Genomic DNA, 12,971 nt, shown 5'->3' on the forward strand with positions numbered 1-12,971 from the left:
TGTGAGGAAATATAGAGTAGAAATAAAGATTTATAAATTTGGTGAGTTTTGATTGGGGATGAAGTTAGTTTATATATAAAACATTTTTTTTACAACGGATATATGACCGTTAGAAGTAAACAACGTTTTTTTTTTTAAATTTCGTGCCATATAGCGTTTTTTTTTTTTAAATTTTTGGTACACCGAAATGTTTGTTTGTATATGAATCCCCGTGATAGAATAGAGTGAGTAAAGTCATTTCATAAAACCCCTGAAAAGAAAAGAAAAGAAAAGAAAATAGAAACTTTAAACCCTTTTGTTTCTTGAACCTGAAAGCAGCAGCAGAAGCGATCAATCGATGATGGCATTGAGACGCTTTCGAAATCTGTATCGAACATTGGAGATTCGGAAGCCCTCTTACCTGTCAGTACGACATCATATCAACTTCTGGCTTTCGTTTTTATGAATATTATTATTATTATAATTATACTTTCAGGTTTGGAAACCTCAGAACCTATTCGAATCTTGCAGCACCACCACACGGTATAATTAAGCTTTTTTTTTTTTTTTATTTCTTCCGAGTAATTACTAATATCATGATTTTGCTATAACTTTAATTAGCTAATGACGCGGTTATCAGACGAATCAACTCTCATTGCTTCTACAAGGGCCCGGATTTGCATCCTTTCACCCGAGGTGGTAATAGGATACTTCCTACTGCAGCGGTAACAACCATTTATAGTCTATGTTTTTTTAGTATCTTAAGTTTATTGATTTACATCGTAAGAAATATTTTACTGCAAGTTACTAAGAATTTAGTGTCATGTTATATTATTGTATTGAGCACAACCGTTTCTTGTGTACAGGTTGCCGAGTTATCAATTTTTGTTAACGGGCCACGAAGTTTTTCTACGCAAGTAAAAGCCCCTGCTCAGGCACGACAAATGGTATGGCCTCTTTTTCCATTTGACTTGGTCAACTCCAGAGCGATATGATTAATTGTTTTTCTTATACCTGTTGGGTTTATAAGTATTGAAGTAAGGGTATTAATCGTTTTTCTTATCGCTGTTGTGATTATAATTATTGAAATTGTATTGAAGTTAGGATACCAAATCATCTATGAAAGCTGTCACTTATAGTTTTAAAGTTTCTTATAAATCTCTGAACTGCAGCATAATAACATATCTGTTTTAAGTTATACCTTCTATACAAATAGTTAAGCTTTATCGGGCACATACGACATCAATATAATACCAATATGCTGTGATCAAATACAACATCAACTGCAATAGTCCGTATAAATCAAGATATGTTATATGGATTAAGCTGCTTTTTTGTGTAGAGTAGTTTATACTTTTAAAAGTGCACAAGTAAAACCTAATATTATTGATATCTATACCTTTTCTGGATATGCAGTATACTAAGTGTGAATTTGAGTTATAAAACCCAGCCAACTAACACCCATAATTGGGATGCTATTTTATATTTTCAGGGTGCTTTGAAAGTTTCCATGGTTAGTCCTGGAATCATATATGAGCCATACGGTCCTCGTGAACCCATCTCTTTTTTGCGAAGGTTAGATTTGAATTCTGTGAAAACTTATACATTATGTGTTTGCCAACAAGGTTTCTTAAACAGCTTACATGAATAGAAACTATGATAAATATACTAGCAGACTAGTGGCATATGTGACTGCTTGCTTTTCTTTAAATAGTGAGAAATGAGGACATTATTGAACTCTGAAGTCTGAATAATAAATGTTAATATTACTTTGGATTGACGAACTTTGTGGTATTATCTGTAGGTGGTTTACAAGAAATGGATGGAGAAGAACAAAAGATGATATCTTTCTAGAGGTTACATCTTGCACTCTGTTACCATTACCAAGCTCATGGGAGCTTACATGTTGCATGTCTCTTTAGGTTCCAGCTTACATTTTTTTGGTTGTTGACTTGACACTTTGCTTTGACTTTATGCAGCTAAAAAATGCCTATGCTATTGCCAAATTGCGAAAATCTGGCTACTCAAAAACGAAATTTTACGCTGAGGCTGTTAACTTATATAAAGAGGTACACTTCTTGCTAAACCACTGTGAATGTTAGTCACTTTAGGATGTGTTTTAAAAGGGTATTTTAGTCATTAACTCTTTTTAAAAAGGATGAAATGACTAATATACCATTTCATATAAACTTAACTGAAAAACTAACGCTCATCTAATTTAGGGACTATAGGTGTTACACTTTCAAATTATTAGGGACTATAGATATAATTTGTCAAAGCTAGGGACCAAACTTGAAATATGGACATATGACAGGGACCATCCATGTAATTGACTCCTTTTAAAAATTTATTTGGAAACCGAACTGTCAATTTCAAGCATCTTATCTGTGTACAGTGGAAACATTGTTGGTTATCATTTGGGATTATATTGTCAACTAATGATTTATTTCACAGATAAACACATTAGTGGCTAATGGTGACAAAACATCCTTGCGGAAAATGGTTACCGAGCAAATGTACTCTGTATGTTATATTCGTTCATTTTCATTTATGGGAATCTGGTGAATATATTATGTTTTTTATGCTTTTTATGTATTTTTCTGAAACACAGGCACTTAAAAGTGAAATTAAACAAAGAGAATCTAGATGGAGTAATGTTTACTGGGAACTAATAGAACCAGTCATTAAGGTCCGAACTCTACGCGCTCGAATGGCAAGTATCATTTCTTTTGCATATTTTACTTATAGAAACAAATGTACACAAAACCAATATTATTTTTAAAGTTTTTCCTTGTTTTTTTCTCTCTTTTTTAGATTGGTGTTGATAAAGATGATCTGAGTAAAGTATTCATACAGCTCACACTTGAGTTTCTCTCTAAACAGGTACATTGATTACATCCTAAAAGTCGTATTTGTAACATTAATGTTTTAGTTAAGCAACATTTGCACTTCAATTTATGTGAATAATTAACTTATAATTATTAATACATTCTATCGCCTAATACAGAAGTTTGAGGCCTATGATTCAAAAGGGGCTGTAGTTGCTGGAAACAAAGATAAGGAGGTATTAGATTGATGTACTTTGTATTTCTTTATTTATTATAATATATGTACTGACAGTTTGTTTATTAGGTCCTCGTTCGTGATATATGGGTTTTTGAAAAGTCTCAGTTTCATCCTGGTGCTTATTGGCTTCTATGTGGCAGAATTCCTGTAAAACCAGGTGATCCTTAATTAGCCTCTGAATCATTTGCTGTCAAACATGTAACGTTTTGAGTTCCGGAATTTTTGTACGAGAGACGGTCTTTTACATTTAATGGCTCTTTAAGATCCAAAATGCAGGTTAATCAGTCATGATATCTATATCCTCTGACAAACAATAAAGATACAATTCCTTAATGCCAAAACTTTGGATCACAGTTCCTGATGCTAACTGTGTGAAATCATGTGTTTCTGTCTATTACTTGTTACATATATATTATTTTGAATTTTGATTTTTGGCAACGGCTTATAGAAATAATTGTATTGTGACGACCCGATTCACGTGTAGATAATTCATTTAAGATAACATTTTTAACGCGCGCAACCTGCTAACACAATAGACTGATTATGGAGCTTTTAAGCCCATGGTATGAGAGGACAAGTTCTAACACTTTAGGTACATTTACATGCTTTTCTTTTGCTTCTAAGAAACAAAAGCAAATGTTGCAAAGTCTGTAGTTAGTTTTATCTGTCCTTGAAGCAAAGCTAAAGAAGAGTGTTCATGAAGCAACTCTTATTCATTCTTGTACATCTTTAACACAAGGGAGTCATCAAAGTGAAAGCAACCTTCAACTCACATGAGTCATGTCAGGAATAACCTTAACCTCAGGTACAAAGATATCTTTTTAGGACAGTAACATGAAAACTACATCGACCCGCCTTGTTTTGTCCCTCAACAATGATATTCTGCAGACAATCTTAAAAATCCCAAAACAGAACATCTTTCTAAAACACCATGGTTTCGGGCTGTCTTGTGTGCAACAACTTGTACTTGTACCGGTACCTCAATACGAACAGAAGATGTCCTTTTTGTTATCTTGTGACTGCTAGTCATTTGGTATACGAGTCATTGGTACAACTGTTCAAAGCCAATGCTACGAAGACCGTTGTGTTAGGTGAGTCCAATCCACGCATGATCCTGGTTTTAGAAGATAAATATGACCATTATGAGCCCGTGGAGGTGCATGACGTGGCTAAACCGTTGGGTTCATTTTCATCTTGTCAGGAAGGTGAAAATGGGATGGGGGAGGTGGCTAAACCGAAAAAGGCGAAGAAGACGGTGAGCATTAACCACGAAGTCGAGTACGTTGAGGATTATTCAAGCAACAAGAAGAAAAAGAGGAAGATGATGGAGCAATGGCCTTCAATGAAGATTGAAGAGGATGAGATTAAGCCATTGAAGTCTATTCTAAAAGTGGGTTCTATGAAAATATGATGGGAAAATGGTGAATGGCTCTTGGAAAATAGGGCTTGGAATTGAAATTGGAATTGTATCATCGATAGTTATAATAAATTATAGTCTTATTTAAGTTGCGGTTTTCTAAGAATACCTAAGAAGTTTGATTTTATTACGTTTTGGTATTTACTGAGCTAACAAGGCAAAGTACTAGATATGAAAATGATAATGAGCATATAAATTTCTAGGTTGAGGCATAACTTGATTAACATCGAACTTGGCTCGTTTAATTGAAGAAAGTTAAACTTGAAATCATTCGCTTAATTAGAAAAAGAGTGAGATTTTGAATTTGACTCGTTTCAAACTTTATATTTACGGCTGGAGTTAATCTTACCAAGTTTTTCAAATTCATGATATGAATTGGTTATTTTTATAATCCTTTGATCAAAATTTTATATGTTTTTTATTCCTTTTTTTTAATCATAATTATATAATAAGAAGGCACCGTTGGTATTTATATGTGTAATAGATTGTTTGTCTCCCTGCTCTAATCAAGTCGGACATCTAAAACTCAAGGTTGAGTTCATTTAAAAAAGAGCTTCAGTTTGTATTTAAGCTAGAACACCTTATTAAGCTAGCATTCAGCTTCCATTAATCTTCAAAGCAACGCTGTTGAATCGGGTTCCTCAATCGGTTCTTGAACCTGAGTCTTCAAAGAAGAATTAATAAATATTCATGAATCTCTCTAGATTTTTAAAAATATGAAGAGGATGAGATTAAGCCATTGAAGTCTATGATCTATATCATTCTCTATAATCTGTATACACCCCTAATAAACTATTACTGATATTTGTTATACATCTAATTTTACCATACAAATGAGTCCATCTTTTCGTCTCAAAAGTCGAATAGCTATTTTATTAGATGGGAAAAGTAATTTGTTCCAAAGAGCATCTTTTACTTTTATGTGATAAAAATTAATTTTACACTTGTTATCACATCACTTCATGTGATATTATAGGCGATAAAACTTAGAGAAAAGAAAAGTTATTATTTAGGTCACTCCAAATTAGTTAATTAAAACCAGTAACGGAGCAAAACACGCTACTTTTATGAAACTTGTTAACTTAAAAGTAGTCCAAATGGGTTAGCATCATCCTTGACCATTGTTTCTCTCCATCACATGTTATCGTGTGCACTACCAGAACTCCACCACCAATGCCGCTCACTGCTGCCTCAATTATCCACAATCGCCATCACCACCATCGTTGTCTTCATCTCCTTCACCATCACTGGCGCTTTCACCACCACCACCCAACAAAGCCTTGTTGTTGTCCCTACCTCTGAGGCAACCACCTCTACTCGCACCACTAGTCACCATAAACAAATATATACGATGCATGTTTTGCTCGGAATTAAATAAAAGGTGAACAGTGTCAACATTTAATGCTAATACCAACCATACTATTAGGCTATAAACACCCCCCACAACAACTATGTTATGACATACACCCCCATCGTTTCCTCTTAGCAGGTTTACAGGTTAAAGGCATATCAACGCTTCAACAAGAGCATCTTTTAGAGTGGTTTTAGAACCTTTTGAGATTTTAGAGGGTCAGGAGTTTTTTAGTGTTGTGACTAAACCAACACATCCAGTGATCCAACACCTACTTATACTAACACATTCAATACCTATTTATACCAACACATGAAAAGAAAAATGCTCGTTCACACTGGGTTCTAACGATCATGTCGGGGTATTGGATCAGGTCCAGGTACTGACAAATGATAGAAACCCAGCGTGAACGAGCAAGTTGGGTTGGGTACAACCCTGAAATGGTCCAAACGAGTAGCAATCGGGTGTGGGCTTATATGGGTGTTTACCCGGATTTTTTTCATATCTACTCAAACCACCATAATGCCCACACAAGGGTTTGTTTAACCTCGTGTTTTCTTAGGATATTTTGAAACCATCATGCCACGGCCTTAAGATTGGTAAAATGTATTTCCAAATGAAAAGTTACAAAGCATGAAGAGAAGAAAAACACAGAATGGTAATCAAGAACCGTATTTACATAAACACCCAAAAAAATATATGTGTATACAACTTATTGTTTCACTCCCCTTATCCTATTATATTATATACTCATTTTATAAACATGGGAGCTTCATGAACAGCTTACTTGTTATATATTCCCCGGCTGATCAGTTTGAGAAGAAGCAGCCAGCCGCTGCAATGGCTTTAGGGCCACTGTTAGTTGCGCAAAAGAAGGCCTTAGGTTCGGGTCCCTGTGAGTAAAATAAAGCCCATTAAATTAACATATTTAAAGGTGGTAAAACAGACAGGTTGGGTAACACGACAAAAGAGGTCTAGTAATTCCTTTTTAACTTAATTTACAAACTATAACTAAAAGGAAATAAGGAAACATACGTTTGCCAGCACTCCCAGATTATTCGTCCAACCAATGGGTCAACATCTTTGGGGATGTCCAAGCGGCGATTTTGGAAGCCAACAGCACCCACAACCTGCATTGGGTTCATTCCACTCCAAGGCAATCTTAAGGTTGCAAGTTCCCATAGTATAACACCAAAGCTATAAACATCACACCTGTAAGCACGTAAATAAATATATAAATAAATATGTTCTTTGCATTTCTTAATAAAAAAACCCAAAGCTACTATTTTTGGTAACAATAATGTTATGCTTGCCTATTGATACTTGTCAAAAGTTAAGATAACACTGATCTAAAATCAAAGATTCTATCAACTTTTACAATATAAAAGAGTGTTTTCGTTCATAAAATTAATCAAACTTACTTTTCATTTGAATTTTCATTCCGTAGAACTTCAGGTGCCATCCACTCGGGCTATGACATCAGAGATTAGTTAAGAAAGAAGTCTTATGAAAGCAAATCAAAATTAACTAAAACACACTAAACATATTTAAGCTTCTCACCGTTCCTGCTGTTGACTTGGATGATAAAAATGTGTTATGTTTCAAGCGTGACAACCCAAAATCGCATACCTGCAGCATTTAAACTCTTGTTTTTATTAAAACGAACAAGACAGAGAAGAATATAGATACGTATGCATCTTACAAATATCCTAACAAAGTATATTCATCATCTAGTAATTTTGAACATTATTGTTGAAAATCAGACATGTTTAAAAAGACTGATTATCATTATTATTATTAATGCAAGAAATCAAGCTAAAAAAAACAAATATGAACCATCTGAAAACAGATCTAGCCAACATTTTAGTTTTTGCAAAAAAAAGTTAAAAAATACTGACTTAGAGTAAGAGGGGTTTAGTATGAAAAGGAGAGGAACATTTTACCTTGACGTTCCAATCTTCGTCAACCAACAAATTTGGTGACTTCAAGTCACGGTGAACTATTGTTGGAATGCTTGTATGCAAGCAATTCATCCCTTTTGCCTACAAAAAGGAGCTATTGAAACAGGGAGATGGCACAAAGATAAATAAGTTAAACTGAATATGTAAACTTCTTACCACGTCAAGAGCCATTTTGATTCTACACTTTTCATCAATTTGGCATTGTGGGCGATGAATAATCCGGTATAAGCTTCCTCTGAAACGAAAAGGTTGTTTGTTATAAACTGCGTTAGCATAAATGCATTATCCACCCACAAGTTTCCATACTCCATAAATGCATTATAAACTGTGAATCACACCACCAGCATATCCAAGAAGATTATCTCTTAAGTCATTCACTTTCAATTTCGCATTTTGAAAAATAGTGATTCTATCATTCCAAATTGTCAATCTTAGGCTTTGCCAAAGTCATTTAAAAGTAAAGATTTTATTCAATGCAAGATCTAAAGTATAATATATATTAACATACAAGAATAATATATATTAACATTCCAGAAAAGACATGCATATTTTCTCAAATAACAAGTATAAAAAACTCATAAATAAACCCACCTGGGCAAAAACTCGGTGATGATTGAGAGGTTCGGAGGACGAGTAACAGCACCCATAAAAAGCACAACGTTCGGATGACGTAATCTCTGCATTATGCGCACCTGTGATGAAAGTGCACACGCTTAAAACAAATCTTTGTCCAATAATATGTGATACTCAAAACAAACGTATACTCCATTAAGCCCTGTTAGGTAATAGTTACCAAAAGATTAAATAAAACAAAGCAGCTACACGTTTCCTTAGTATGCAGCTTACAGACTAGACAGATGGAAACAAGCATTTTGAAGCACTAGTAGTTTTGACACAAATTGTAACCAGTGCAAATAGACTATATTGTTTCTTTTCCATATTCAAAATGATAAGGCATGAGCTCAATCATACAGCCCGTAATTTAATAACTAGTCAACTTTACAAGTCAATCCCTACATGCTCATTTCATAATTTACTTATTAAGGCACTTTACTTACTTCTCTCCTGAACTCTGCTAAAGCAGCGCCTGAAAAATCTTGATCAAGAAACTTCTTCACTGCCACTTCCTGTTTATAGAAACATCAATTAATTAGGCAACATGTCTCTAAGAGTCACTTCCACAAATTCATTTTTAGCAACAAGATAACAGTAACTTACTGTCCCATTCCAATCAGCATGATAAACCTCACCATATGAACCTGCATACAGAAATTAACGTGAATTATAAGAAAACAGAAACTAAAACTCAGAAGAATACAATATAATATAAAGCATTGCTATACTGTTTTATAATGTTACCTAGCCCAATTCTTTCACCAATAACCAAATCTTCCCATGGAATTTCACAATCTCCAACATCATCTATTACAGGATCAATCTGAGGTGGAACTGACGAGGATGAGCTTTCAGGTAAAGTCAACTTTTGGTTGTTTGAATGTTCTGAGGTCTTTTTAACATCTTGCCCACTGATTGCATGCACCTTTTCATGATCTAACCTCTTATTCCTGGGAAATGCATTGTTATTATTACTTACCACCTCTAAAGACAATCTATAGTTTTTCCACTCGGTCCATGCAGCTTCAGACTCAGCCGCATTTGAAGAAACACTCTCATTTCTATCATTAACATTATCATCAGACTTCAAACCAGAACTGGTGGAAGCTGGCATGGTAAAATCATTAGTTGCACGTTTGTATTCACCATGCTCGTTTTTCCTGGGTGCCTCGTTAATAGGATGACGGTTCTTCCACATTAACGGTGTAGGAGGGCGACCTGAGACTTGGTTATTTTTTGTTCTCCCGTTTTTGTTTTCAGCAGAATTGTTATTCTGCATCAAAGCCTTACCGGATCCTTTAATCTGGAATGGATTAAGCTCTGTGAAAAGGTTTTTATTATCCTCCACACTGTTTTGAGTGTTATTATTATATGGGACTACATTAACGTTCATTCTTAAGCCACCACCAACTGCATTTGGCCCACGGCCTCCTTTATATAGAGAACTGCCAATTGCTGATGAAGGAATATGATCCAACTGATTAGAAGGCGACACTCGTTTTCCTGCTGCTGGAGACACACCGACACTAGTGTCACTTGTGTTTGTAAATGATATCAAAGGTTCTTCACTGACAACGTTTTGCACCTCGATGTTTTGACCATTTTTAGTGTTTGATGGAAGTTCAAAATCTTCATATGTATCAAAACCTGAAAGTTTGCTGGATTTTGGAATGTATGGTTTCAAAGAAGAATCTTTAGAGGCGTTGAATATATCTGCAGGTATAAGTGTTCCAGGGGCTGCCATTAAATCAACCAGAAATTCCCTGAAGGTGAGAAGAAATTTTATTTAAAAGCAGGAAAGGTGTATCATAACATTTAGGCATAGTTATTGTATGGTAAAAACATGAGCACCAATTCATTTAGAATGCGTCGAATGTTAACATTGTCAAAAAATGTTAAGTTGGAATGGGTGTGTGACAGTTTTAAGTGATGTACCATTCAGACATATATGATAATAATATGATAATATGGGAACCAAAAGTAAAACAACATAGCAAGTAAAAAAATTAAATGATATATGAGAACAGTTGAAGATGATATAAACACAATCATATTGTAGAGGAGATATAACAAAACTTCAAGAATTGTTTTACAACAGTCTAGCACACATATAAGTCGAGTCACTGGGAGTTTCAGTGCAAGAAATAAAAGTTCTATCATGGACCACTAACTGAGTGCTGATTGTTATGGCATCAATTTGAAGATAAAGTTCGACCTAAAAGTACAATTAAGAAAATATAAAATAGTGAGAGAAAGTAAATGTGAAAGACTGCATTTTACCTTTCATCATCCAACTTGATAATGTTGACTGCATCATCCTCGACACCAGTATAGTGACTACCCTTGACAAGCCTACAGTTTACTCCAACACTTTCAGCCAGTACCTGCAATTTACCACAATAAAAAGATAAAATAAAAGTCAATGCTACCCCCATGCCAATAAAGATTAAGAAAAAGTTAGACTACAGAAGGTCAAAAATGCTAGCACCTGTAAACTAGGGTAAATAGTTACTACGTTACTACTAGTATAGTCTATCTGGGCTATTGTAAGATGCTGTGAGGTTAAAAGCCCCTCGCTTAGAGGCTTATGATTCAAACTCTCTTTCATTCATCAACACAGGTTCTTTTCACACTTTCTATTTAGTTTATACCAAATAAAAGGCAAGGAACTCAGTGATATCGGGCTGCGACTTCCAACATATTGAGAAATATTGTACTAGACTACTAGCTATGAATGCAGCAAGTTGAAATCTGGCATGCCATAGCTTGACCGATAGTGTAGCCAGATATGGTTAAAAAGAACTAAAGTGATTTAGTATCAACATTAGCTGGATGCCTGGATCTTAAAACTTAATTCTTAAATTCACAAATAATCTTATTTGTGTGTGTTTATATTATGTAAAGATCCTGCCTCTGCACCATAGCTGCACAGTTATATAACTATATAGTTGTGTGTGTGTATAATATAACTTAATTTGACTAAAAGGAAGTGAAGCTTTTAATCAAACAATGACAATAGACGTATCCTTAAAGGCATACACAACTTTCAGTTGGGACAGAAAACTTCTTCCTTAAAGGCTAATTATCAGAACCTGAAAACTTCCTATCAGATATAAAAATACAGTCCAATCATGATTAGAAAAATATTAAGCAGCTTAAACAAGCTGATTATCGGAGCTGACTATTTTCTTCCATTTGTCAGCAAAAGTTGAAAAGGTGCAAAAGAATACTAAAAACCAGAAATCAAATAATCAAGTAACTTAAATAGTCAAATGGCTATGGCTCCACGACATAAAATAAGCAACCTATATGTAAGCAAATAATGGCAGGAACAGTGAGAAAAGAATGAAAATGAGAGGTGACCTTGAAAAGCAAAGCACGATGGCGTAGGAGGCCAACTCTTAATGATCCAATAGGGTATATACTGGTATGAATAGAAGTCCTTAACTCTGTGCTTCTTTCAATCCATCTTGCCAATATGATATTGGCATCTTGCACGGGGCCACCCATGTGTTCTGTAACAAGTTCAGCAAGCCTCTGCACTTTGAGATTGAGCTCAGCGGGAGGGCAGTCTAATGCGATACATTGTGCTATCTGCAAGAGCTCTTCCAAGGCAGGATCAATGGTTCTGTTAACCAGAACGACTTCGAAACCTGAGGTGGCAGGGTCGGTTTCAAGATCTGAGAGTGATGGCATTTTGGAAGCGTCGGTTGAATGGCCATATACGTGATAGAAGCCATCGACTACTTTGTCCTCATAATCAAGGAGACCATAATCCTAGTAGTTAGTTAGTTAGTTGAATATATAGATATATAAATAAGGATATAATGAAAGGAAGGTCACCCAATACTGGCGGGAGAGCTTATCAGCAGCAGCAGCTGCTCTATGAGGAGGAGTATTAGAAGAAAAGTGTTGGCCTAAGGTCAACTGGTGAGGATGTTTGGAGACGCTTAAAGCTAGGGCAAGCTGGACCTGATACTCCTCTTCAGACGAGTAGTAGTCTTGCGATTGACTAGCAGTAGGTAACTTCACCGGAGGAGATGGAGACGGTGAGTGAACGGTGGCCGTTGACGAGGAAGTGGCGGTTGAACTAGGGTTAGGATCGTGATTGGTTGTGGTTCCGATGTGAAGCTTCTTGAATATGTTCTTCATCCCTTTCTTCTTCGTCTCCATCTCTATCTGTAATATGTCAATCGTCTTTCCTTAACACTCTTTCTTAGCTTTCCTCTTACTATAATACCGACTGGGGAAGTATCTCAGGAGTTCCTCTACTAATTTTCTTCCTTTAAAGGATGTTAAGTGTTTGTGAGAGCAGGTGCTCGTCGCATGAGAGAGAAAAGATAATGATAAAATATAAGTGAGGTACTCATCAAAGCATGTTAAGATTTAGGGTGCGATGCCATTACTAGAGAACCTGCTACGATCAAAATCGGGAAGTAAAGTACGTAGACGATTCTTCGCACGCCCATAATCAGAGTCCAACCCATCAATACCACGTCCCCGAATAATGTGGTCCTGTAAACTCCATGATTGTGCTCTTGAAGCCACAAAAACATATGTAGATACATCCACGACCGAACAT

General features: G+C 35.5%; 2 protein-coding genes across 2 annotated transcripts; one reads left to right on the forward strand and one right to left on the reverse strand.

Moving 5' to 3' along the window:
- Positions 1-669: 669 nt before the first annotated feature.
- Positions 670-3,429, forward strand: LOC143572273 (uncharacterized). Its single transcript, XM_077057475.1, has 9 exons — positions 670-704; positions 846-926; positions 1,472-1,554; positions 1,784-1,835; positions 1,959-2,048; positions 2,434-2,502; positions 2,591-2,862; positions 2,987-3,043; positions 3,112-3,429. Exons 2-7 carry the CDS (start codon positions 924-926, stop codon positions 2,759-2,761), a joined length of 468 nt encoding a protein of 155 aa, XP_076913590.1. The 5' UTR covers positions 670-704; positions 846-923; the 3' UTR covers positions 2,762-2,862; positions 2,987-3,043; positions 3,112-3,429.
- Positions 3,430-6,482: 3,053 nt separating this feature from the next.
- On the reverse strand, positions 6,483-12,562 carry LOC143572274 (serine/threonine-protein kinase EDR1-like). Its single transcript, XM_077057476.1, has 13 exons — positions 12,233-12,562; positions 11,753-12,166; positions 10,670-10,773; positions 9,134-10,152; positions 8,993-9,033; positions 8,833-8,901; positions 8,366-8,466; positions 7,931-8,009; positions 7,757-7,855; positions 7,374-7,442; positions 7,235-7,284; positions 6,849-7,025; positions 6,483-6,706 (listed from the first exon to the last, which is right to left on the reverse strand). Exons 1-13 carry the CDS (start codon positions 12,560-12,562, stop codon positions 6,604-6,606), a joined length of 2,655 nt encoding a protein of 884 aa, XP_076913591.1. The 3' UTR covers positions 6,483-6,603.
- Positions 12,563-12,971: the final 409 nt, after the last annotated feature.

The sequence above is a fragment of the Bidens hawaiensis genome, unplaced genomic scaffold (genome assembly GCF_021521415.1).
Source record: "Bidens hawaiensis isolate Kalapana, Puna unplaced genomic scaffold, B.hawaiensis_p1.1 tig00025786_1, whole genome shotgun sequence".
In the NCBI taxonomy this organism is placed as follows: Eukaryota; Viridiplantae; Streptophyta; class Magnoliopsida; order Asterales; family Asteraceae; genus Bidens; species Bidens hawaiensis.

Bases quoted from the DNA above. Each gene is read 5' to 3' on its own strand.
- LOC143572273 (XM_077057475.1), top strand. The intron at 1,555-1,783 runs GTTAGATTTGAA...TATTATCTGTAG, and splicing joins CCCATCTCTTTTTTGCGAAG to GTGGTTTACAAGAAATGGAT. The intron at 2,503-2,590 runs GTATGTTATATT...TCTGAAACACAG, and splicing joins TTACCGAGCAAATGTACTCT to GCACTTAAAAGTGAAATTAA.
- LOC143572274 (XM_077057476.1), bottom strand. From the start codon at position 12,562: ATGGAGACGAAGAAGAAAGGGATGAAGAACATATTCAAGAAGCTTCAC. The intron at 8,467-8,832 runs GTAAGTAAAGTG...CTTTCATCACAG, and splicing joins TAGCAGAGTTCAGGAGAGAA to GTGCGCATAATGCAGAGATT. The intron at 7,285-7,373 runs GTGAGAAGCTTA...CTGATGTCATAG, and splicing joins CCAAGTCAACAGCAGGAACG to CCCGAGTGGATGGCACCTGA.